Source organism: Eretmochelys imbricata, chromosome 10 (assembly GCF_965152235.1).
Source record: "Eretmochelys imbricata isolate rEreImb1 chromosome 10, rEreImb1.hap1, whole genome shotgun sequence".
NCBI classification, from domain to species: Eukaryota; Metazoa; Chordata; order Testudines; family Cheloniidae; genus Eretmochelys; species Eretmochelys imbricata.
The window spans coordinates 45,771,770-45,798,979 of NC_135581.1; the positions used below are offsets into that span (position 1 = coordinate 45,771,770).

The window sequence follows — 27,210 nt, forward strand, 5'->3', positions numbered from 1 at the left end:
TTCAAGGTTTTCTTTGCAGTCAGATGATTAGGAACATAGGGCCAGATCCTCAGCACAGGAAAGGGGGGCCATCAGGGTTCTTCCTACACCCCTCTCATTCTCAAACTGGTGCTGCTTCAGCCCTGGAGTAATTTACAGCAGCCTCGAGGAGTTTTTCATTTATGGCTCCTGGCTATATTCTTTGAGTGACCCTAAACCAGTGGAGAACTAGCGGAGCAAAGCTGTGCTTCGTTTCACCCCACTTCACCTTAGTTCCAACACACACCCTTCTGATCAATTACACTCCTCCTCTGTTCAGGTTTCTCTCTCTCTTCGGGCTGGATGTGGTGCCCAGTATCCCATGTGGCCACACTACAGCAAGACAGAGGGTGCCAATTACTTCCCCACTGTGCTGTGTTCTGCCTTTGTGTAAGCAGCTCGTAACAGCACAACCCTCATCAACTGTGTCCCACTCTCTCCTTTCCAGGGAGGGTCTATGGTTGGGATTATTTTCCCCACACATGCACTTGTTGAAATTTACCATCTTATTTTGTTATTCTCCTCTAGTGGGGCCCCACTGGCTATTTGCACCATCCGCACTAGTGCTCACTGAGGCCTCCCCTGCCTCCACTTGTGCAACAACTGCAGCTGAACCAGTGCTAGCTTGTAGTTGGCTTCACTTGGAATGCAGCCGTGTTCAGCTGTCCCTGTTGCTGACGCCTGCTGGCAGTAATCGGTAATGGCTGCAGTGTAGACAAGCCAGTAGCTGGCGCATAGGCCACCCTCTAAGTAACAGACAAAGAGGCAATTGATCCTCTCTGCCAACCAGCTTCCTCAAAACTCTTCTTGACGTCCCAGTATTACAGCCCCCTGCTACCGCAGGAGCCCTTGCCACAACCTTCAGTTGACTCTTGTCACTGAGCTAATGCTGGTCACAAGTGCCGCTGCACGCAGAGCCGTGACGCTGGTGCGAAGGTGGGAGGACTCAATAGAGCACCATGTCATCAGCACTTTCACAACATTTTAATGAAGGCACGAGGTGTTGATGAACAGAATTTAAAAGCACTCTCCTTAACCTGGGACCAGCTGAAGGACTAAGAGTTCATGCTTAAGAACACCTCGGGCTGCTGGCAGTCCAGGGTTAATATAAACCCCAGGGGCAGAAGAGCTTGGCCTGCAGGCAGCCTGGTGCGAACTTCAAACCCATGAGGGAGGAGACTCACTGGATAGGCCAGGGGAGAAGCATTCAGCCCTCAGGGGTCCTCCGGTCTGGCTCCAGGGCCTTTGGCCTGTATTTTCTCTACAGCAGTGGTGAGGATATATCAGAAGTTTGCTTTCTGTTGCCAGCATTCTTTCTGCTTGTGCTGCATCCTGCTTTCCCATTTCTGTGTCTCGCACTTGGAAGAAGCCACTTGTCAGGACTCCATTCCCATGAGCTCCAACAGCTGGAGTTGAGGGCAAGAAGTTTTGTACAAAGGGACCTGGGCTACAAAGTTCCGCTATGGAGCCAGAAATCTCATATAAAGGCCTCTCTCCCTATCTGGAGAGCGCCAGAGATCTGGTATTTGCCCTGTTCTCCCTGGTGTCTCAAAGTTACTGTGTTTCATCCTACCCGGAGAACAGAACCGGCAACATATCAAATGGGTCATTGGCCCCCTTTGGCTTGAGATGTGGTGTCCAGGACCAGTGGCTGAACTCTGAGGTAAAACATCAAGAAGGTACAGTGAGTTCTGGGGGACCCAACTGCTCCTTAGGGAGCTCACCAGAGAGCTGATGAGCTCTGTAAGGTTTGCCACAGTGCTGACCTCGCCCACATCCTCCAACTCACCCACTGGAGGGTTTGGTCCCATACAGCTCCAGGTAATGGCTCCACATATGTTGTACCTGGAGGAGAGCCTGTCCTGGTAGAGTACCCAAAGGGATTGGTTTTAGTACTCAAGGCATATTCAGGAAGCCAGTTAAGTCCAAAGTTCATCACTTTTGTTCTTTTCATGTGCTAGAGTTGTGATTTTACTCTATGGGGTTTGTACTCATGACACCATAGTGCCGAGATTAATGATACTTGTCTAACTGTTGGTGCCAGTAACCTTCATGAAGAATGGGGAACGAGGGCCCTGGTACATGTGTCTAATCAGGAACTGGTGAAGTCGACTTTCTGTGGGCTCTCCCAGATCAAGGGGAGGGCTGCTAAGGAGATTTGAAAGGCATGGATTTCTAGGGACACAGAGAAAACTGCAGAGAGACGGGAAAACTGTTTATAGCAGGAAGCTTGTGATTTGTGAGCAAGCTATGGGCAGACTTATTTGCAGCAGTATGAGGAACTCACACATCACAGCATGAGGGGGTGGTGCTGCTAAACTCTCAGTAACTGCCTAGAGACAGGTGTGAGCCCTGCCTCACTAATGAGCAGAAACAGAATTCTCTCATGAGTTGGATCAAACATCCTGGTAGGGGTGAACTGCAAACCTGACTCACCCAGTGCAGCTAGCAGGACACAACAGGTCAATGCACAACCTACACCACGGTCTCAGGCAGCCCCCTGGGCTAAACCTGTGCAAGCAGAATCACTGCTCTGATGGGGACCAGCACAGAAAAAAACCAGTTACTGCAGGAAGTGATAGGTGGTGTTCCTTCCCCTCTGCCCCTATGTTAGCACTACCCCCCACTACCCTAACACTCAGAAAGGGGTACTGTGCGGCTACTACCATCTTTGGGAGGAGCTATAAAACAGGGCTAGAGCAATTGTGATCACTGCAGATCCCACAGCACATTTCACAACTGTAGGGAAATTTACTTCTGTAGCCTGGACAAACCCCAGCCTGGGTAACTGCATCCTACCCACCCCTCAGCTACAACTGGGTAATTCCTATCTATCTATATCTATAAAATGGTGGGGTCTAAATTAGCTGTTACCACTCAAGAAAGAGATCTTGGAGTCATTGTGGACAGTTCTCTGAAAACATCCACTCAGTGTGCAGCGGCAGTCAAAAAAGTGAACAGAATGTTGGGAATCATAGGAAAGGAATAGATAATAAACCAGAAAAGATCATATTGCCTCTACACAGATCCATGGTATGCCCACATATTGAATACTGCACGCAGATTTGGTCACCCCATCTCAAGAAAGATATATTGGCACTGGAAAAGGTTCAGAAAAGGGCAACAAAAATGATTAGGGGTTTGGAACGGTTGCCATATGAGGAGAGATTAATAAGACTGGGACTTTTCAGCTTGGAAAAAAGATGACAAAGGGGGGATATGATAGAGGTCTTTTAAATCATAACTGATGTGGAGAAAGTAAATAAGGAAGTGTGATTTACTCTTTCTGATAACACAAGAACTAGGGGGTCAGGTTTAAAAAAACAAAAGGAAGTATTTTTTCACATAACGAACAGTCAGTCTGTGGAGCTCTTTGCCAGAGGATGTTGTGAAGGCCAAGACTACAACAGGGTTCAAAAAAGAACTAGATAAATTCATGGAGGATAGAGCCAGGATAGGCAGGGATGGTGTCCCTAGCCTCTGTTTGCCAGAAGCTGGGAGTGGACGACAGGGGATGGATCACTGCATGATTACCCGTTCTGTTCATTCCTCTGGGGCACCTGGCATTTGCCACTGTCGGAAGACAGGATACTGGGATAGATGGACCTTTGGTCTGACCCAGTATGGCCGCTCTTATTTTCTTATCCAAGTTCCTCTGAGTAGCACCATTGTGCACTGCTGAGCAGCCACCGTGGTCCTCCACAGTGGTGGTTCCATTCCAGCGGGGGATGAAGCAGCCCCTACCCACAGTCCAAGACACACACATTATTTCAACAGGATTTTAAGATATCCAAAGATATGAACGGTTTACCCCATCAAAAGAAAGTTAAAGTGACAGCTGCTATTTTACTGCAACATATAAACAAAGGATAGTTTAATTCCTAAGACATTCTTTAAGAACCTGTACAACACCAAATTCCTGGGCCTTTCCAATGAGGCCTTGGAAGAATTTGCATCCAGCCGTTTTTAAAACAAGAACATGGCTTGGACTGTTTTAGAGGATACGCAAAATCTTTTATTCGTGTTTTGAAAAAAGACCCTGTCACCTCAATGGGTCAAACTACAAACTGGAGGGGGTTATTTGCAGCCAGGAGCAGCACCGACCGAGAGAACATTTGTGCAGGCACTTCAGAAATGAAGCTCAGCTTCAAAATACAAAACACAACATTTGGCTTAGACTTTTAATACAAAAACACACCGATGTACGAAAAGGCTAAAATGTGACAAGCCATTGGAAATACTGTGATTAACATTCTTCCTTACACAGTAAAAAAACAAACCCAAACTACTAAGAAGCATTGAAATGTACATTTTCCTTTCTCACCACACATCAGGCCATTCTCTACTCAAAACTCTTGGTTACAAAAAGCATGGCATCTTCACTAGGAACTTCACTGCAACAGGACTACTCTCGATGGACCAGCACAAATAAGCCCAGTAAAAAGAGGACGGCATACTGAAAAACAAAGCAGCAGGATCACGAGTCAGAATGTGCGTTCAGCTCTACAGACTAACCGTAACAATAAACATGCTTAGAAGAGCAGCCACTAAGTACAGTTTAGCTTGTGTGTGTAGAAGCTTCCCCAGCAAACCAACAAGAAAATCATTTCCTAGTGTAATGTGACAAAAATAAATATGTCATACCTTAAATTTTGGGTAATCGTTCATTAGAATAGTCACAATTCCAATGTAGGGGACAAATCTACAAGAGAGAAAAAAAATCACTTATTTCAGACAGTTTCCACTGAAGATTTCACAGGCTAGGTTGTGCCCTGAAATACGCACAAAGAAATTGCCAGACTGGAAGACAGGAGCGCTCCATCAAGCACAGGATACTCTCTATGAACAGGTTTCAGAGTAACAGCCGTGTTAGTCTGTATTCGCAAAAAGAAAAGGAGTACTTGTGGCACCTTAGAGACTAACCAATTTATTTGAGCATGAGCTTTCGTGAGCTACAGCTCACTTCATCAGATGCATACCGTGGAAACTGCAGCAGACTTTATATATACACAGAGAATATGAAACAATACCTCCTCCCACCCCACTGTCCTGCTGGTAATAGCTTATCTAAAGTAATCATCAGGTTAGGCCATTTCCAGCACAAATCCAGGTTTTCTCACCCTCCACCCCCCCACACAACCAGCAGGAGAGTGTGGGGGGGTGGAGGGTGAGAAAACCTGGATTTGTGCTGGAAATGGCCTAACCTGATGATTACTTTAGATAAGCTATTACCAGCAGGACAGTGGGGTGGGAGGAGGTATTGTTTCATATTCTCTGTGTATATATAAAGTCTGCTGCAGTTTCCACGGTATGCATCTGATGAAGTGAGCTGTAGCTCACGAAAGCTCATGCTCAAATAAATTGGTTAGTCTCTAAGGTGCCACAAGTACTCCTTTTCTTTCTCTATGAACAGTTGCTTCAGTGGAAGATGCAAAGCCTCCCCTAGGGAAAACTTCCCCCTTAACCCTCTTTAGATAAGAGGCTGGGTTAAGCTCTGAAGCAGTCAGGTTTCCTCCCTTCCTAAGTTCTTGGTTTTTGTTTTAAATCCCTGGTATTATATCTTGGGGTATTCTTGTTGTCCATAAATCTCCAACATTTTTTGAATCCTGTGAGCTCCTGGCCTCAGTGATATGTTGGGGCAATCAGTTTCTCCAGCTAATTATGCAGTGCTAAAAGAGAATTTTTCTTCAGTTTCAAGTTTGCAGCCTCTCATTTTCACTGCATGTCCCTGTGTTCTTGTATCATGAGACAGGAAGACAGAGTTCCTCTTCTACTTTCTCTATAGCATTCATCATTTTGTATAACTATCATGCCCCTTCTTATTCTCTTATGCTAAGGTAAGCAACCACAATCTCTGCAGTCTCTTCATATGGGAGTTTTTCCAAGCTTCTAACCATTCTGGTTGCTTTCTGAAGCCCCTCTATTTCCGCTTTCCCCATTGTGATAGAAATCAGTGGTTCACATTCCAGGCAGGAGGGCCAGAACCTAAGCCTGAGCCCTACTGCCCTGGGCAGGGGGGCCAAAGCCAAAGCCCAGGGGCTTCAGCCTCAGTTGGGGATCTGTAACCTGTGTCCTGCCACTCAGGGCTGAAGCCCTTGGGCTTTGGCTTCAGCACGGGCTTGGGCCCCAGCAAGTCCTACCGACCCCATTAAAAAGGAGTCCCGACCCACTTTGAAGTCCCAACCCACAGTTTGAGAACTGCTGCATTAGAAGATCTTCATTGTTATTCCCAATCCCCATACATTTGCTTCTCTGACTGCTGCTGTCCATTGAGCAGAGATCTTTACTGAACTGCCCGCAATGATGCACAGGACTTTTCTCTTAGCAGCTGGCTATTTTAGAACCCAACAGGGCATAGGAGTAATTCAGATTATTCCTCGTTATGCACATTACTTGGCATTTGTCAACAATGAATTTCATCTGCTCCAGTGTAGTCCATTCACCTCTTTTGGTTGGGTCCTTTTGGAGCCTGAGCTTAGACCAACCTAAATAATTGTATGCATCCGATGAAGTGAGCTGTAGCTCACGAAAGCTCATGCTCAAATAAATCGGTTAGTCTCTAAGGTGCCACAAGTACTCCTTTTCTTTTTGCGAATACAGACTAACACGGCTGTTACTCTGAAACCTAAATAATTGTATAATCCTGCAAATTCCCACTTCGCTGCATACACATGGGCAAATCTGTACCTAAAGCAACAAAAGCGGATGTGTGGTGCACACCAAGTTAGTTATATCAGAAACAACCCACGCCACTTGCACTGTGAGCTGAGTGACGTGGTTATCAGTACCCTGTTCACAATGCAAGTACTCCTCGATATACAAAGGGACGCACTACTTGTGGAGGGCATATGGAGTGCAACGTCACACCCTCCTCCTCAATGTTCTGCCAGAGACCTGGACACTGCCCATGGCGGAGGCAGTACATTTAAAATCCCTGTTCGTCTCTGGTCACGCCCCCTTTTATAGCTTTGCAACTTGATGCCATTCAGAGGTGTCCTAGCAAGATTCGGGGTTCCTGGTCCCCGGGTGCCTGAAACACGTTGGGGTATAGGACTGCTAACAGAATGCAGGTAGCAGTATCTGTTAAAGTGTAGGTGTCTTGGCATTTAGCCACCAATGCCATGAGGCAGTGTGCCTCAGTTTCCCCTTATACACAGTAGCGTAGGCCTGTTATGCTTTTGCTGCTGTGCCAAGCTTCCAGCCTGTTTACAGGTATAAGCTGAAAAGTAACGTGCTTGTGGGACTGTCTTGTCACCATCTCTAGCACGTACAGAAGTTTTTCCCCAAAAATTAGGTATGTCACACATCTTCAAAGCGTTTACCATTAGTATTAACTCCTTCGTCCTGACCCATAGGTGGAGTAACAAAAGATACAAGATAACCAGCCACTTTATGGCAGACAGACTCTGTTCACCCAGTCTGGTTTGTTCAGTGTCTACTGCATTTTTCAATTCCTTTGTGTACCATAGTAGGCGTTCAGATACAGATTCTCCTGTCTCTTTGGAGAAGGCTCTTAATTCAGGTATGTGTGTGGGGTTTTGGCAAGGAAAGGGTGCACTGCAACCATGCCTGCCCTCGGCCCCTCCCTCTAGAATCTCTTTGTGTCGGGCCCCATCTGCTTGTGAAGCTTCCCAAATGCAACTTCCTCCTGCCTTGAAGAGACAATGTTATGTCTTGCAAGCGTAGCAGGAACAGCATCCTTCAATGGAGTGCTTTGGATTGGTAAGATCCCCCCAGTCACCCCACTCTCTGTTCCCAAAAGGTCAGCTGGGTGGACTCTCCTGTGTCCCCCAAAAGGGAAGGTGACTCTGATCCAGCTGTAGCTGTGAGCCCACCAGCCATGACAGACCCTTCCACCGGCCAGGAAAATCCGGCCCCTTTCACTCAGGTCGAGCTTGCTTCCAGGTACATTCCCCTCCCCCAGGGAGATGATCACAGGACAGGCGCTGGCTCTACCCACCCCCTCTTGCAGGGTCCTGCCTTGAGCCCCAGGGCTACAGGAACTGGCCTCGACCATCCCTGCCCCCAATGGCCCATTTTCCACTGCTACCGAGGAATTAAAGAGAGACTCTCCTATTTTCCCAGCAGCACATGTGACTTCACCCTCCCCTCTGGGGCCTTCAGCACAAGATTCCTTCTTGCTGCTAACGAACCTAAAAAGATCTATCTGGCTTTAACATTAAACCCAATAAGTTTATGGAGGAGATGGTATGATGGGATAACATGGTTTTGGTAATTAAATATTCATGGTAAACAGGCCCAATGGCCTGTGATGGGATATTAGATGGGGTGGGATCTGAGTTACCCAGGAAAGAATTTTCTGTAGTATCTGGCTAGTGAATCTTGCCCATATGCTCAGGGTTTAGCTGATCGTCATATTTGGGGTCGGGAAGGAATTTTCCTCCAGGGCAGATTGGAAGAGGCCCTGGAGGTTTTTTGCCTTCCTCTGTAGCATGGGGCACGGGTCACTTGCTGGAGGATTCTCTGCTCCTTGAAGTCTTTAAACCACGATTTGAGGACTTCAATAGCTCAGACATAGGTGAGAGGTTTTTCGCAGGAGTGGTGGGTGAAATTCTGTGGCCTGCGTTGTGCAGGAGGTCAGACTAGATGATCATAATGGTCCCTTCTGACCTAAATATCTATGAATCTATGAAACCCTGGGACTGATTCTGCCACATCAAAAAAATCATTCCCTAGTAGAAACGGTGCAAAATTGTGTGCCACCGCTGCAACAGTTAGTGCAGCCCGCAAATCACCAGTTTCCATGTGTATCTTAACCAAAGGTGCAAGGACCTTATAACCTCCCACCAATTCTAATTCTGCCATTTTTCCTGGTAACAAATCCTTCTCCTGGATCAGGTCTCTCCTGACCACAGAAATCTCTACACCAGTATCCCTCCAACCTTGGAGCACTGTGCCATTAAGCTTAACAGCATGCATATGCTCACTGCTTGGTTGTGTAGAAGCAACCTTTACAAATCCTGTGTGGAAAGAGGCAGTAGCCTGGGATACCCCTGTGCTCTGAGAAGCAGCAGCTTCATGTGTTACCTGCTGCCTGTTTCCACTCAGCCAAGGACACTTATTCCTCAGGTGCTCAGTCAACCTACAATGATAGCACCTTCTGGGCTCCTCTGCTTGTACAGGAGACTTGGGACGAGTAACAGGGGAATGGGGAGGCGAACGCCCCGCCTCCTTTTTCCCAGGGGTAAAACGGTGATTCTGTTTTCCACCAACCCTCTACCCCTCTGTCAGTGGTTTATGTTTAATTGCAGCTTGTGATTGCTCATAAGAGTCTGCAAACCCAGCTAATTCCCCCACTGCATCCACCTTTTTGTCCCACAAATACTGTTTTACATCATCACTGCCCATATTCAGGAACTGTTCTTGAGTAACCAAATCACACATTTCTTCAAAGCTTGTAATGCCTTTTCCCCTCATCCACTTGTCTAACAAATCTCTCATTTCATCTACATAGGCCACATTACTTAATCCAGATCCCCTCTTAAGACTCCTGAATTTTACCCTGTAGGTTTCAGGTGTAATCTGAAAATGTTTCAAAACCACTTGCTTAAATTTACCACAGTTTAAAGCATCAGCAATAGGCATCTTATTGAATACGTGCAGAACTCTCCCAATCAATTTTGCAATCAAAGTAGTCATTTTTTGATCCTCAGGAATCGCATGGAGAGTGCACAGTCTCTCAGATGTGATGAAATATTTGGCAATATCACTGGATTCCTCATATTGCAGGCATAACCGTTCCCATTTGTGGATTTTTGGGGAAGTGGTGCTAGCTGCCGAAGAGTTTTGTCTCTTCCACTCCATTACAGCCAGTTCATGCTTCTGGGTTTCAATTTTGGCAGGTCTCTGGGCCTCAATTTCTTTGTCTTTTAACTCCCCCAGGGCTAGCTGCCTCTCTCTTTCCTTCTCCTGAGCTTGCTGCCTCTTTCTTTTATCTCCAGTTCTTTCAGTTGCAATAATCTCTGGTGCTCTCTCTTCTTTTCTGCAACTTGCAGCCTCAGAAGTTCCAACTTTGCAATCGCTTCACTGCTTTCACTCATTTTTCTGTTCCTACTTCCCTTTCCCAAAATAAAGGAACAGAAAACAACAAACCAGTAACCACTTTGTCTGTTCTCCAGCCACCACACTTAAAACTCACTTAAAATCACTACCAGTGTCTCAAAGCAATCAGCTGTGCACATATCCTGTTCAACTACACCACTGTGATGGGTTCGGTCACAGAGACCTCCTTGGGACTGTCACCTGACATGCTGAGATTACCTCTGAGCCCATTTTCCCTGCTAGCCTGCTGCTACACAGACCCAAGTCTTGTCCACGCCCCTAAAGCTGCAGACTAACTAAAAACTGCTCAACAAGTCACTTGACTCCCGCACCCAGACACCCAGCTCCCAATGGGATCCAAACCCCAAATAAATCCATTTTACTCTGTATAAAGCTTATACAAGGTAAACTCATAAATTCTCCACCCTCTATAACACTAATGGACAGATATGCACAGCTGTTTGCTCCCCCAGGTATTAATCACTTACTCTGGGTTCATTAATAAACAAAAGTGATTTTATTAAGTATAAAAAGTAGGATTGAATTGGTTTCAAATCATAACAGATGGAACAAAGTAAGTCACCAAGCAAAATAAAGCAAAAACATGCAAGTCTAAGCCTAATACATTAAACTGATTACAGGTAAAATCTCACCCTCAGAAAAGTTCCGATAAGCATCCTTCACAGACTAGACTCCTTCCTAGTCTTGGCCCATTCCTTTCCTCTGGTACAGTCCTTGTTAGTTTCGCCAGACATCTTAGGTGGAAAGCAGGGGTGTTCTCATGACGGGGTGTTCTCATGACTGGCAACCCCCTTTGTTCTATTCCACCCCCTTTTATAGCTTTGGCACAAGGCGGGAATCTTTTGTCTCTCTTGGTCCCCCCCCTTTGGGAAGTACCAGATTTAAGATGGATTCCAGTGTCAGGTGACATGATCACATGACCTGTGAGACCCCAGCTTCCATTCTTCCTGGGCTGGCCCACAGGTACACAAGAAGGTTGGTAAGTAAACAGAGCCGTTTACAACCAATTGTCCTAGTCAATGGAAGCCATCAAGATTCTAAACCACCATTCATGGCCCACACTTTGCATAATTACAACAGGGCCTCAGAGTTGTACTTCATATTTCTAGCTTCAGATACAAGAATGATACATACATACAAATGGGAGGAATATATTCAATAGGTTATAACCTTTGTTATGATACCTTACAAGAGACCTTTTGCATAAAGCATATTCCAGTTACATCATATTCACACTCATAAGCATATTTCCATAAAACATATGGAGTGTAACATTACACTACTATGAAGTGAGTCTAAGACACCAGGAAGTTTTGAGACAGATGGACTCTACATAGATTTGACACCAGAAGTAGAGCCAGCGTTTGCCATTTTGGGGTGGGCCTGTGAAATGAACTTTCCGCCCCTATTGTCCCCTAGGACACAAAAGACAGGACTGAAGATTTTAGAGCTCTAGCAAGGAGATTCTTTGGGGGACACCCAAACTTTAACTAGCTCTTCAGGTCACCATCTGGGTCCAGCTGTAGGAGAAGTGAAGCCTAAGGCCTGTGCTGCGGGTCGTGCATACTTTAATATTTAGACTGGCTCCGTAAGGGACAATTATCCAGGTAAGGCAGGGATCTGAGGACAATGGACTCCAATCTGCCAGACAGTTGAGGTGAACATTCAGGTAAAGTTTAGCACTTACAGCTGGCCCTGGGATGATCCGACACACCGGCCGCTGTTGACACAGACCCCGGGATGGCCCTGGAGCCAGCATCACTGGCCACTGCTGGTGTGGCCCTGGAGCCAACTGCTCAGATGGCTGCTGGGGCAGCACTGGGGGCACCGGAGCAGCAGCAGCAGTCCCAAGGGCCACCCCGGAGGCCGTGGGAGCAGTGGTTCCCAAGGGCCACATAGAAGCAAGTTGTGGGAGGCAGTCAGCCCCCGCCGCCAGAGCAGGGGCCAGCTGTTGGCCCCATAACTCCCCCAGATCAGAGGTGTCCCAGGGCCCCAGGAGCTGTGAAGTTTGAGTCAGGGGTATTTATAGTGAAAGCCATGGACAGGTCACAGGCCGTGAATGTTTGTTTATTGCCCATGATCTGTCCATGACTTTTACTAAAAATACCCATGACTAAATCTTAGCCTTAATTATGCCTTCCAAAGTTCAGACAGCCAATCATTTCTTTTAATCAACCTAAATTGATTAATTTGATAGGAAAATATAAACGCTCTTCAATATACCAGTTCAGCGTTTGCTTTTCCTGAAAGCAACAAAAAGCCTTTTTAGTATTTAGCATCAACAAGTCGTTAAGCTATTTTGATCTTCAACTCCAATCAAAAGAGAGGTTTCAGAGTAACAGCCGTGTTAGTCTGTATTCGCAAAAAGAAAAGGAGTACTTGTGGCACCTTAGAGACTAACCAATTTATTTGAGCATGAGCTTTCGTGAGCTACAGCTCACTTCATCAGAACTCAAATCAAATCAAAAAATCAAAAGAGAGTTTTTCTACTCCTCTTTGAAAATTTTCATCCAAGTACTACTGACATTAACTTGAAAGTGATTTTCTTTTGTTTCTTTTTAAACGTTAAGCTTGTGCCTTTACTTGATTCTTTATGGTGGGTAAAAGAAGCCTGAAAGCTTTCTATTGTAATTATCAAAAATATTCAGTTTATGGATCCCTAGTTTTTCTGGGAATGTCTTTGGGCTCTCAGGGATGTTTCTTGAGCTCTTGTACCTTAACTGAAAGAAGCACTGAACCTTTAGCAGAGATGGCCTTTCTCCCAACTGTTCATTAAGCCGTAGAGTTAAACAGACATTAACTTTAAGCAGTCTGACTAAAAAATCCCCGCCATCTTCAGTTGCTGAACTTTCATTGTCTTAGCATTTGTGCCAAAACTGCACCAGGTCCCAAGTCACCAGGCAGGCAAGACCTGAATTTTGAATGTAAAAAGCCTTTCCAGCCTTCTTTATCCATTATAAAGCAATGAAAGGGTACGCTCCCACTGCAGATCAGCTTTAATCGAGTTCCGGAAGATGCTACATGACAACTCATCCACCTCCAAGACAGGAAATGAGCAGAATCCTGGAGGACAGTTCACACATGGCTACCTTTGGTCAAGGCAAGCCAAGAAGTGAACTTGCCTTTGTTACTCAATTCTACACATTACCTGCTGACACGCCACTTTAATCAGAAACTCCAACAGGGAAGAGCTCAACAGAAGAAAGCATTTTCCAGTTCACACTGGAGACAAGCACTGGTCAGAGCACACCCTCCTCTGCTGGATAGCTTTACTTACCCTCTCGCTCGCCCCACCACGTCTTTCTTCTCCAGCCAGTGCTGCCCTTGTTTGTACAGCCCTCTGTCATCAACAGCATTATTGTCTCCCTTTGTCAAAAATTTGATGTCTCCATTTTGCCTTACAAAGAAAAGAGACCACAGGTCACAGATGAGCCACTAACAGATATTCTAAGCAAGCACAATGACTGCAGAGACTAAGATACACAAACATTTCAAACACACAGGTTTGTCAGAGGTCCCAGTCAAGAGGAGCCCTCCCCCTTCAAAGCATTTTTGGAAGGGCAGATTAAATATTTAGAAACATTTAAATCACGAGAGAGAGAGCACACTCCTGGCCCCACTAATTCCAAAACATTGATGTTCTTTCCTAGGAGTTTCTGGATGTCACTGATGGGATGTGTGATTGCTTCTCTCTTGGTAATTCTCTCTCCTGCTTCTGATCCTTTTTGCCTCCCTTTCCACCTGCAGTGTCTCCTGATACTTCCTTCCACCTTTCTAGAGCTCCCAAGTGATGCATATTTCCAAGTGGCATCCACAAAATGGTGCTACCAACTGGGCTTCAGTGCATTCCAGTCACTTGTGAATGGTCCCTTGAAAGCATGTGCCAACTGGAGCTGCTCTTATAGCTTGGTTCAGCATGTCATGAGCTTCCCAGTCTGCAGGCCTACTGTCAAATCAATCACCTGCAGGAAAGGACGTGGAAGCTTTTCATTGTGTGCACTCCCTCCACTGCACTCGAGCCTATGGGTGCTCTGACACAGTCTGCAGCCAATAAGAAGAAAGTCCAAGAGGAACACAGAGCCAGCTGCATTAGAGTAGCAGCAGGAGTGTCCTTAAAGTGTCTTAGATAAAGACGGCCTTGTCATAGGTACAGTACATGAAGACAGCTTATTGCTGCAATTCAGCAACAAGTGAGAATGTCAAAATAGGAGTGTACAGTGCAGGTCTGCTACTCTCAAAAAGGATTCGCAAAAAGAAAAGGAGTACTTGTGGCACCTTAGAGACTAACCAATTTATTTGAGCATAAGCTTTCATGAGCTACAGCTCACTTCATCGGATGCAAAAGGATTATGCAACAGTGGCTTCTTCTTGCAGTGCAGATCTGAACCCTGGAGATACTAGCTATCAGAATAAGCAGGTGACCTGAGTGCCAAACATAAGTTGCCACTCCTTCTCATCCTTATTAGCCCTGCAGAGTCCCCAAGCTCTGGGAGGGGGAAACTGGATTCTAACCTGTCTCACAAAGTGACAGAACTGTTAAGTAAATTCTGACAGCAGAATCTTTACCTCTGGAGGTAGAGAATGAATCCAGTTTAGTTCTTAGTCCAGAAGCACTTTGTAGGGCTGATGGGTAGAACACACTTTGCTTTATAAACAAAGGAGATTTGATCTGGAGTCAGAGGAAAATATGAATCTGCGCATTTTTGGTTTTCAATAGGCTACAGAGTCTCATACGGACAGCCCATTACTACACAATGGAAATTGTAAATCAGGAAGCTAGAGGTTTTGGCCACTGGGTAGAGAACAGCTGAGCATTTTGGTATCCAGGGAGAAACAGGAGGCAGCTTAAGTCTAGGGTAAATACTCAAACTCGCTGCTGGTGATGGCAGAAATGTCAAAAATTAAGCAGTTATCTTTATATGTCAGAGTTAACACCCATTGAAATGAATGTGGCAGGTCAGACCTCAGACCTGTTGCTTCAGGCTGTCTGCTCTGCTTCACACTTCTCATGGCTTTAAAGGTTATCTTTACAAACAGGAGGACTAGATTTAATACTAAATGTAACCTGAGATTCTGGGAAAGACGGTGGATTCCACAGAATGCAAAGCACAAGGCCTTGCCTATAGTCCATTCATCCATGGCCATCTCAACACTCGGCAACAGCTGAACAGATTCATATAATTCTTTAAAAAAAAGTTTAGCTCTGAGGTAAAGCCAAGGATGGGAAGTTTGGGAAGGAAGAGGAAAGTTTAGTAAAGAATCCACATCTCAGCCTCAGCGACACCTGAACTGGTTGCATGCAGGAGGAGACTGGATGATCTTACAGGTTTTTTCTCTTCTAGCAACTATCTGTCAAGGCAGTGCAAAAATCTAGTAGTATGTATTAATAAAAGGAAAAAGAATGAGAAGGACCTCTTATGTGGGTAAATTTCACAGATTAATCTTAAAATACTGTACATGCAATGTGACATTGGAACCACCAAGACCTCCATATTTCCCTATTTTATTTTTAAATTCAGGATGTCCAAGTGCAGTTCTACTCTGAGAAGAGACTAAAAATATCACAATGGGTTTTCTTTATTGATCAAGATTTGTGTATAAATAAATAAATAGCAAAGAGACTGGTCCTATAAACTAGCAGATCTGGAACCCACCCTGAGAGGAGAGTTAAGCAGGGCTGCCCAAGGACAGCAGCTTGCTGAAACTGAAGTCTGGCAAGACAGATCATGATGGTGGGGAGGGAAGCACTTTGTAGAACTCATCACGACTAACATCACCCCCACCATTGAAGCATCCTACCCTCCAGATGTTGAGATAATTCACAACTTTGGGGTCATTCTACACCCCAGTTTCTAGGTACCAACATAGCTGTAGCTACTAGAATTGCATTGAGGCTGAAGGTGAAAAGCCACGCTATCTATCAAAGCGATTTGGCTGTGGTAATCCTCGCACATGTGACTTCTACACTCCATTACTACAATTCATTGTGTCTAGAAATGACTCCATCAGTCCTGATAAAAGCTCCAGGTTATTTGTAATGTAGCACCACCACCTACTGGGAGCCCATCACCTCTAGACACCACTCTCTGCCTTGGCTCTCCATGGAATATAGGATCCAATTTAAGAGTCTCAAATCCCTCTATGGGACTGTCCCAAATTAGCTGAGGAACTGCCCCCATGTGTGACCACGACCACATGCCACTTGGAAACATGGAAGAGGGAGTCTCATGAACACAGGATGGAGTTTTCTTGGAAGCTGGCTCAGAACTGCAGAACTTGCTCAAGGAACAAATCAGAATGACCATCTCACCCACTTCAGAACAAAACGCAAGACTCACTCTGCCTCTAGGTTTACAGAGAAGGAATGATACAGTCCAGGTAACCAGGACTTCCTAAGGTAGATATACCCTGTCCCAGAATGAGAACAAGAGAACTGGCATATTAAAAACCAACACATTTTAAATTAACACACTACATATATCTAAAGGATCCCAAAACGTTAAATATATAGAAGTCACTTCACTCACCACTGAAATGCAATCACCTCTGGGGCTATATAACAGAGAATATGAACCCTATCCAGCAGTATGAGACAGGAAATGAACAGTACTGTATTCCAGTAATGTTGCAGAGGAAGTTAAGGGAGGCAGAATTGCCCATAGTTGGTCAGGACTCCAGGATTAGCCCCCAACTTGTGAAAAATGGCAAGAGATCTTTAGCACAAGTTATAAGGAACTGACAGTAATTCACCTGGATGAAGACCCTTCCAGCAGCACGCTATTTCCTGGCACTCTGGTAGGACACTGGGTCAGTGTTGAGGTAAGAGCCTTCACAGCACTTCCTGCAGAACCCAGGCTTTCCTTGATGTCTCCCATCCACTTACCAACCAGACTATTTTTTGAGATAAGCACAGCCCAAGGTACATGGCTATAGACATTTGCTATACAATTACCCCAGACGCGATACATACTTTTCATGAATTTTCAAGACTCGATGAACTATTGGAATTTCCCTTCCTTCTATCCTAAAGACCACAATTTCTCCCACCCTGATGGGATCTTCAATTCGGTTGGTTAAGAACAGGAGATCTCCTCTGTAAAAAGCAGTCTCCATGCTGCCACTGAAAGACAAGGAAAATAGAAATTAGGAAACAAGGACATTTGAAAAACTAGAATCAGTGTTTGAAATCTATATGGTTTCAAGTAAACCCCAGAAAATCCTCCCTTAGGAAAGAGCCCCTGAGGAAAACAATCAAAATATTGAAATCACTGAGATGCTTTGATATAGACAACGTAATCCCATAGTTGTAAGACAATCAAGACAAATATATACAGAGGATCATTAAATTACATCCCCTCTCCTCCACTTGGCCCTCCTTTCTTTCTATTCTCTTGAGACTTTCTCCAAAACATACAGCTTCACCCCAAAAAAACAAAACGTTAATATGAATCATTACAAATGTACACACGCCTTGTTAAGGTCATGTTTAAATAATTTTGGAAAAAAGGGAATGTTAATGATAAAACAAGATATGATCAATATACAATATGTTACTTAACACAGTTAATCTGGTATGAAGATATGCACCTATATATCAAGACAATGTAATTGTAATATCTTATGGCTCATCACCCAAAGTATCCATAGTCTACCCCCTCGCTCCCCCCTCAAAACTAAGAGTCCCTGAGGAAAGCAGTTGAAGCCAAGACATTTCAGTTTCACCCACACTCTGCTTTGATTTCCCACCACTGGCAGCCATCAGCTTTACCACCACCATGCCAACCAGGCAAGGCTCTCTGGTATCCAGACTGACTCTTAGTGGTAAAGAGACTAGTGGCCACCAGCAACTTGTTTCCCCGCACTGCTAGAGCTGCACCAGGACTACTGCAATGGTGGGAAATTTTCGGCCATGTCTGTGCTACAGACTTTGGTTGATGCAAGTTTTGTCTGCATGCAGTAGCTGAAATTAGCATATTGCTTTGGTGTGGGCATACTTGGCTGCTTCCATTGGCGCTACGCATATTCACCCAGAAAACTTGTGCAAAGTGCAATGCAGTGCACCACAAGTATGTATCCAGTGTGCCATCTGCTGCAATGCCTTTTGGGGGATTTTTGCAATGTGTTGTAGGATAGTAATGACTCACCCAAGGATCTGCAGGAGCTAGGGGTCAAGTTTTCAGCATGCAACTTTCTCCATCCCATAATGTCATCCATATCCCACAATTTTCTCACCTTTTTAAAAAATCCCACTCTGACAGAACCACAGAGCCCGCAGAACTCTGCACTGTTCTCCCAAATGTTGCAAACTCAAGACGTGTGATTCTCCTGTACTTGCAGACCCACAGAAAGTACAGCAACAACGGTGGACACGAGGATTTCTTTGAGAACAGTTTACTGAGCGACATTGCAAAGAATAGTTCAAGGTTGTTGGTGACATTCATGGAGCAGCTGCAGATGGTGGAGAGCAACTTTTGGGCCCCCAAAATGAGCACTGACTGGTGGGATCACATCTTAATGCAGCTTTGGGACAATGAGCATTAGCTGCAGAACTTTTGGGTATGCAAGGCCACATTCTTAGATCCGTGTGCCAAGCTCATCCCAGAGCTCCAGTGCATGGACAACAGAATGAGAGCTGCACTGACAATAGAGAAGCGAGTGGCAATCATGCCCTGGAAGTCTGCAATGTTGGATTACTACTGGTCAGTGGGAAATCATTTTGGAATTGGGAAATCCAGTGGGGGCTGTTGTGATGCAAGTGTGCAGGGCTATTAATAGTCTCCTGCTATGCAGGACTGTGACTCTCAGCACTGTGAAGGACATAGTGGATGGATCTGCAGCAATGGGATTCCTGAACTGCCCGGGGGCGGCAGACGGCATGCACATCCCTATTTTGGTACCAGCTTGCCTTGCCCCCGAGTACAGCAACAGAAAGGGCTACTTTTCTATGATTATGCAAGCGCTGGTGGATCATCAGGGATGCTTCACAGATATCAATTTGGGCTGGTCAGAGAAGGTGCATGATTTCTCCCATCTTGACGAAAACAGGACTTTTGCAAAAACTGCAACCAAGGACATTCTTTCTTGACCATTGGATTACCATTTGGCACTACTGAAATGCCAACAGTGATTCTGAGGAACCCAGCCTATCCCTTGCTCCACTGGCTCATGAAGCTGTCCACTGGGCATGGGGACAGCACCAAGGAAATATTCAACTACCATCTCAGCAGATGCAGAATGACAACTGAAGGGGCACTGGTGGTGTTTACCCAAAAGATTGGGATATTTTTCTCATGGAAAACCCATTATTATAGCTGCCAGTTGTGTTCTGCACAGTATCTGTGGGGCAAAGGGAGAAAAAAAGCTTCCATCAGAGTGGAGAGCAGGCTGTCTACTGACTTTGAAGAGCCCAACAACATGGAAGTATGCAGTTGAGGGAGGCTTTGAAAATTCACTTTAGTGGTCAGTTACAGCAGTGTTTTGTGTGGAAGCGTTCTCTGGGCCTGGAGCTTTGGGTGCTGCAAAGAATTGCATAGTGCTTGCTGTACATTTATAACTATGACTGTTCATTTTACTGAAGCTATGAGTTCTGTGGTGCTTGGTTTGCATTTACAAATATTGTTTGCTTTGACTACCACTATGCATTCTGCATTTGTGAACTAAGATAATTTGGTTCTCCATAAACAAAACTTTGAATGGGAATAAATAGTGCAGAAAATCAATGTGCAAAAACACCCCACAGGCAATGTTATACAGATTTTTAACCTAACTTAAAGGGGTGAAAATTTAAAATTATAAACTAAGTAAACACACGTCCACTTGAGTGCACAAATGTAGTTCATTGTGGGCCCACATACACCAGCCGTTGTTCTTGCAGGTCAGTATGTGAGGCTGTGGTCTTCTCTGTTGTCTCCCAGGGTGGAGTGGTAGGCATGTGCCCTCATGATGCCATGGGTATGCTGGAGGGTGTAGGAAGCAGCAATCACGGAGTTCTCCAAGTACTGCAAAGGATGGAGTGTCCAGGAGTTATGGACCAGTAGTCTTTGCATTTGCTACCTGAGAAGACCCATAATGTCTTGGAGTATTTTCCCACTCCTTGTCTTGCTGGGACTCTTGGGCCTTCCTACTGTCCCCTGTCCTTTTCCATGCTGTTCATATTGGCCCTCCAAGCCTATTGTTCCTTGTCTGATGCAACACTGGCTTGTAGGACTTCATTGGACATGTCCTCCATAGTCCTCTTCTTTCACCTTGTCCTCGGGGTCAGGCATTCTGCGGGTGTAGAGGGCACATCCTTCAAGGCTGCCATGACAGAAGCTACTGATAAAAAACACAGATGTGACATTGGATTTACAGGCACATCCATTATTCACATAAGCCCTTAAGAAATGCTTATTAACACTTCAGCTTTGGATCGCCTTGGTACAGCACCACTTTCCGGCCCCAGCCACAATAAATATTATCACCAGGTGTGGGGAGAAGAATCTTTTGTTGTATGAAGATATAAAAGTTCATTCCCTATTCCATCAGTATGAGTATAGGGCAGGGGTTCTCAAACTTCATTGTACCACGACCCCCTTCTGACAATAAAAATTACTACACTGACCTCAGGATAGGGGACCGAAGCCTGAGCCTGACCAAGCCCCGCTGCCCTGGGTGGGAAAAAGTCAAAGCCACTGCCCCAGGCAGGGAGCCAAAGCCCAAGGTCTTCAGGCTCGGGCTTGGAGGGGGGCTGGTAACCTGAGCCCCACCACCCACGGTGGAAGCCTTTGGCCCCAGGCAGGGGGCTTGGACTTCAGCCCCGGGCCCCAACAAGTTTGACACCAGCCCTGGTGACCCCATTAATATGGGGTCCCAACCCACAGTTTGAGAACTGCTGGCATAGGGCAATGGTACTGAACACTGGCACTGTTTTCCACAGGCAGTGGTAATTTTAGCTGATCTCCCCCAAGGCTCACAAAGGCACAGAGAACACAGCTGCTAATGGCATCCTAAAACCACACTGGCCTATATTCTGCTAGCCTGTTTACTACAAAGGTACGAGCCAATCTCATCGAAGAGCAACTTGGGAAAGTATCCTACCTTGGAGGACGGAATAAAGCAGCCATTCCTAGAAATCTTTGGGAGAAGACTGCAGAGTATCTCCATGAAAGTTTCATTGAAATCTTTCCAGAGGACAAAAGGGACATCCCTATGCACATAAAGCATGCTGCATGGCCCACCCACCATCTAACCCACCGGGGAATGAAAGACAGATGACAACACTACCTCCTCTTGTAGGAAAAGTTGTTCCTTTTGCCTGTCGTCTTAACTTGGGGATGGGCCAGGCACCATCCTTACATTTAAACATTGCAAGGAAAGGTATGCACACACTTATCCGAGTTCCCTTTCCCTTCATCAGGCTCATCCACACTTGCCAGGAGGGACTGTGGCGGAGTCTCAAGCAGTTCCTGGTTTGTAGCATGGCCAAAGTCCTGGCTGTGCATCGTCATCCTCACTTTGCACAGTTGTGGTCGGTCTCAGACTTCTCCAATGTATCCACAATGGTATGCGGGGTGCTGGTGGGGTCTCTGCCAGGTATGGCATGCAGTCTTTGAAGAAGCGGCACATCTACCGCACAACACCTGGTCTATTGTTGTGCTCCCTGGTCTCATGGTATCCCTGGCAAAATTCCTTAACTTTCACACAGCTGCTGATTCCAGTCGTACCTTTTGCCTGCGTTCCCCATGCAAGCTGCCTGTAGATGTCCATAGCTGTGCTTGCACAGCCTCTTCTTCCCACAGGCCTGTGAGATCCAATACTTCCCCTTTACTCCACGCAGGAGCACATCTAGTACTCCTCTGTGTGCATGAAGCAGACGCGGTTAGTTGGGCACCTGCACACAAGGGTGAGCTGCTAGGTGTGCTTGCCAAGGTGGGCAACCAGGAAAAGGGATTTCAAAAATATGCAGGGGGTTTTAAGGAGGAGATGATTCTGGTCTCTGTTAGCCCTGCCCAGTGGAGTTTAAAATTGTGACCAGAGCAGTCACTGTCACAGGGAATGGGGCATTGTGGGACAGCTGCTGGAGGACTGTTCGGGTTAACACAGGTCATGCAGTATCTACACTTGCACAGTGTTGACCTCAGAGGTGGTTTTACTGCATGAGTAAACAGCGTGCTTACGTTGACCAGAAAATTTGCGTAGTAGATACGTGCACAAATAGGTCAATGCAACGTAACTTACGTCAACTTAACTTCGTAGCGCAGACCAGGCCTTAAGGTCAGTTTAGACACATTCTTTGTGAATCCACATTATGCTAAAAATAGAAGGGCTCTCAAGTTCCCAGACAGACTGTGTTGGAGATCGGTTCTTGTGATTCAGCATGTCTCCTCAAACAATCTCACTGCAAGCACTCCTACTCAAATTTTTTCTTGTAAATGGCAGAACATTACAGCATCCCTAACCTTTTTAATTGCAAATAAAATCATCATATAAGGAAACGAACTTCAAGCACTACATGTATTCCCATTGTGCCTGGAGATACTAGGCGAAGGTTGCTTGTCAGAAGAGAACATAATTTCACTGAAAAGGGAAAGTGAGTTTATGGCCTCCCATCTTACTCAATGGGAAGTGGGTGAAGTGCCTCTCATCAGCACTCTGAGGAATCAGCAGTAAGAGACAGAAGTTTCACTAGTTTGTTTTCAAAAGTGACGTGATGATAAACACTGACAAGCTGCATAGCCAATGTCCCCAGAGACCTGGACCTGTGAAGTCAGTACATGTACATTCTGGGGAAGCCAGTACCTGCAATAGGTACAGTAGAACCTCAGTTACGAACACCTCGGGAATTGAGGTTGTTCATAACTCTGAAATGTTCGTAACTCTGGTTACGTCATGGTTGTTCTTTCAGAAATTCACAACTGAATATTGACTTAATACAGCTTTGAAACTATGATACAGAAGAAAAATGCTGCTTTTAACCATCTTCATTCAAATGAAACAAGTACAGAAACAATTTCTTTTCCTTGTCAAATATTTTTTAAACCCCCCACCCCCTTTTCTTTTTTTAAGTAGTTTACGTTTAACACAGTACTGTGCTGTATTTGTTTGGTCTCTGCTGCCACCTGATCGCGTACTTCCCATTTCAAATGAGGTGTGTGGTTGACTGGTCAGTTCGTAACTCTGGTGTTCGTAACTCTGAGATTCAATTTTATCGCCACTGCCGCAGGAATTTCAGCAACAGGAAGCTATTTCAAGTCATAACTTGCCGACACCAGCCCCATTCATTTCCTATTGCATTTCTTAGCTCACACAGATGCCATGTGAAAGAATTTCCCATTGAGTCATATGCACAGTGTTCAGCAAGATCTATGGAAGTGGGAAGGACAACTTGCCGAGTAGTCTTAGAGCTCATCAGATGGCCAGAAAATAGATCTCTGGGCATGGAACAGAGTGGTCAGCACACTCCTAGCCTTGTTACAAGAAAGCAGCACAACACGTTCAATCGCAAGCCAAGACATTAAACAATTCTGTTCACATTTGTTATACTCATAGCAATCATAAGTTTCCCTGCTGAGTGTCTCCATCTGTTACATTGACTTCCTCACGATATCAATTTCACTGCCATTAAGAGCTCGTCATGTACTTTAAATATACATGTAGCAGCAAGATGGAAAACAATGAAGACGGGGGAAATAATGCATTTATATTTTCTGTTGTATTCCACAATTTAGTTTCAGTTCAAGTTGCTATCCTTTTGAGAAGATAGTCTTTATAACATAAATAGATGCACCACTGTAATGGTAACCCAATCTTGCTGAGAATCAATAGACACCCCCCACCCCCTCTACTTTACCTATGACCTCCCTCCTTCGTCACTTCTTCCAGACATCTTCATGCTCACTTCTATGCTATCCCTTAGGCCTGGAATGTCTGCACTGAACCCATCCATAAGGCCACTACACTTTCTTCCTTCCGTGGCCCACAAAGTCACAAGACCTCCTTGTCATCCACCAGATCAGGCTAAGGAAGCTCAACGATGGTGGTGGGTGATCTGCAACTCTGGGGCCTGCATCCACTGGCTTCTTCGACTCCTCTGAAGAGCAGTGGGCTGGAAGAACAAGAACTAGACTAAAAGGAAGTCTGGCTAAAAATATACAGGAGATGCTGAACATTCAAACAATATATGAATGAATACTTCTCAGCCAAGCCATCTTTAAGCCAGTGTTGCTGAAATTCTATAAAGACTGAATCATTTGTGTTCCTTCCCTGAATGGAAATGTTCAGCCTCCCCTCCTCTCAAAGCCAGATCCACGTCATGCCCCATTAGCCGCACTTCATGAGAAATCTGAAAGTCAAACGATTTTTACCTGAGTACCACTACAATGGGACTTTCACTTCCTGTAACCACCATTAGCCCCTTCCAGATCATTAAAGCTGAGGAGACAATCATCCCAAAGTTCAGCACCTGATAATACAGCTGCAATAAGAAAAAGACACTAGGTTAAGGGAACACAAACATGGACATGTAGTAACCTTATAGGGGTGATGTTGTGGAGAATGAGGAAAACAGATTTCCAACAAGTGAGTGACTATGAGGCAATGCCTTTGTAAGTGTGCTAGGTCTGAAGCAGTGGCAGATTTACTGTGAAACAGTATGTGCCCTGGCTCGGGTCTCGTGGGCCAGGCACTTGAGCAGCCCGCTCCGTGGGGGGAACTGCAGGGGCAGAAGCTGTGGGAGGCAGTAGAGCAGGGAGGGAGGGAGACTCACCCGCAGCCTCAGGGGAGCAGGCGGGAGGTGCAGGTGGCGATGAGAGATGCAAACACACGCCAGAGGATGCAGGAAGAGTACAGGGTTGCCGCACAGCTGGCCGGAGAGAAGCGGCTGTTTGGAGGTGAAACTGCCACTTCTCTCCAGCTGCGTGGCTGCCCCCTGCTCCTCCTGCCCATGTTCGCGCTGCTCGCCGCTGCCTGGTGAGTGGTGGCTGGGCGCAGCCCACCGCAGGGGGGAAAGGCCAGGGGATGGGCGATGTTTCGGCTCTCCTCCCAACCAGACAGGAGAGCTGACAAAGCACGGAAGGGGGGGGGAATTTGCACTCTTTCAAAGGCTGCAGTAAATGACTTCCCTCCAAAGTTGTGGGCAAGAGAGCAGTGAGAATCTGAGTCCAACTCAGTTCCACTCAGGGCTTGTCATGGGTGTACAGCTGCATGCTGCCTGTTACTCAGAGATAAATGCACAATCAATCACAAGCTAGCCTCAGATGGTAAGCTCTTTTGGCACAAGGATGTAGGCTTAATATATTTTTGTGTAGTGCCATGTCCTGTATGGCACTTTATAACTAATGAACATGAACTATAGGATGCATATATACCACTTTTAAGCAATCATACAGAGATTTAGGTAATTGGAGCATTTAAATCCTGAGCTAAAAGGTTATGATCTGGAATTTCCCAAAGCATAGCACAGAGTCAGTTAATATAATGTTTTCGTCTAAGCTTTGGCCCTTCAGTTGTGGTGTAGTCTTTTTGTGCTCTGCTAAATAGCTGCTGTGTTCTACCACAGAGGTAGCTACCTTTCAGGAGTGGCGAAGTGATTTCTATATACTCCTTATCCACCCAACAAGAATATTCAGAGGATTGATTTAGTTAAATTTAAAGCAATTTCTGATCATCAGAAAATAAATATTTTGAAAAACCTTCCCCTTGGAGTCTGGCATGATTAGGAGAACAGACAGTTTATAGTTAACCTTAAACTTCTGAAAAAAAGAATGAGGGGGGGAGGGGAGATAATAGAGAATGTTCTTTTTCTTGGCTGCGTCCCGGGAGAGCGGGGGGCAAAAATGAAGCTGAGCACAGGGCCCCACTAACTCTAAATCTGCCACTGGTCTGAAGCCCAAGAACGGGATGCTCCTCCACTAATGGGCCACTCGATAGACAAAGGAGTCAGAGCAGGGGGGCAGCGCGCTGCAGAGACACTCAGAACGAATCCGTGCGACCCCCCAGGGCCACTGCCAACCTGCTCAGGCCTGGGGACGAGCGTCGGGGGCTCCAAGGCTAGTCACTGCGGTTCCTCACCGGCCACACGAGCCAAAGCCCGTCTCCACGCCCCTCACCCGGCTCAGCTCCGTGGGCGGGCGGACTGAGGCGCTGGCCGGAAGGAAGAGGAGGCGCCGGCTCTTACTCCCCCCACAGACCGCCAGGCTCCCATGGGCCATGCTGGGCAGCTCCACGGCCTGCGGCAACAGGACGCCCCAGGCCAGGGCTCCCCACGGGCGCCTGGTCCGGGCCTGCAGGGCAGGCTGCGCGTGGCCAGAGACCAGAGCCCCGCCAGGCCCGGGCGCTCCGGGGTGGGGTGGAGGGGGGAGCAGCAGGAGCGGCCAGGCCACGCCAGCCCCAGCGCTGGGGGCCTCACCTGCCGCTTGTTCATGCGCCGCACATCGTCCAGAAAGTCCAGGGAGAGCATCGCGGGAGCCTCCGGCACCGGCCGCCAGCGCGCCACTTCCGCTTCCGGTCTGCGGCCCCGCTTCCGGCGGCGGCTGCCCCAGACCCCGCCCACAAAGCGCTTTGCCGCCACTGGCCCCGCCTCCATCATCACCCCGACCTCCCCCCTCCAGCCCCGCCCACATCCCTTCATCACCCAACCCTGACCCCCGCCCAGCCCCCCAGCCTTCATCTCCCCTTCTCTCTCAGGAGCATCTAACTGAACTTTCACAGTAGAAACGTGCAAGACCCCCAGACAGGGGGTAGCTAAACACATGAGAATTATTTTCTTCCCTCTTGCACCCTTGAAGGTATTCGCTATAGCAGTTTTAAGGCTTGGGGTGTAAACTAGTGCAGACTAGATAGAACATCTGCCTTTAACAATCTCTTTTCTAAAAATCTTCAGTCATGCTGTAGGGAACCCATCATCAAAAGAGACCATGAGAAGCCTCTGGGGTGAGAAAGCAAGCACTAGAGCAGATGATCTCAAATGCGGTTGGGATCCCAAAGTGGGTCACAACTCTGTTTTAATGGGGTGACCGTGGCTGGCTTAGACTTGCAGGGACCCAGGGTCAAAGCCCAACTGCCCGGGGCCAAAGAGCAAGCCAAAGGGCTTCAGCCCTAGACAGCATGGCTCAGGTTTCAGGCCCCCTGCCT

The 27,210-nt window shown here is 46.4% G+C and overlaps 1 protein-coding gene across 2 annotated transcripts; it reads right to left on the reverse strand.

The window, feature by feature from the left end:
* Positions 1–4,010: 4,010 nt before the first annotated feature.
* On the reverse strand, positions 4,011–26,597 carry SEC11A (SEC11 homolog A, signal peptidase complex subunit). 2 transcript variants are annotated; one of them, XR_013347303.1, is made up of 7 exons: positions 26,486–26,597; positions 24,444–24,553; positions 17,072–17,221; positions 13,379–13,498; positions 10,734–10,835; positions 4,663–4,720; positions 4,011–4,474 (listed from the first exon to the last, which is right to left on the reverse strand). XR_013347303.1 is itself a non-coding variant. In XM_077828200.1 (6 exons), exons 1-6 carry the CDS (start codon positions 26,534–26,536, stop codon positions 4,424–4,426), a joined length of 540 nt encoding a protein of 179 aa, XP_077684326.1. In that variant the 5' UTR covers positions 26,537–26,597; the 3' UTR covers positions 4,011–4,423. The 2 variants fall into 2 exon arrangements, 1 of the variants encoding a protein (XP_077684326.1); XM_077828200.1 differs by lacking the exon at positions 10,734–10,835.
* Positions 26,598–27,210: the final 613 nt, after the last annotated feature.

What these genes read in the sequence shown, in the direction of transcription:
- SEC11A (XM_077828200.1), bottom strand. Translation starts at nt 26,536, where the DNA reads ATGCTCTCCCTGGACTTTCTGGACGATGTGCGGCGCATGAACAAGCGG. An exon ending in CCCATTGTAGTGGTACTCAG is followed by an intron (nt 17,222 to 24,443) that starts GTAAAAATCGTT and finishes CTTGTCTTTCAG; the next exon opens with TGGCAGCATGGAGACTGCTT. An exon ending in ACGATTACCCAAAATTTAAG is followed by an intron (nt 4,475 to 4,662) that starts GTATGACATATT and finishes TTTGTTTTTCAG; the next exon opens with TATGCCGTCCTCTTTTTACT.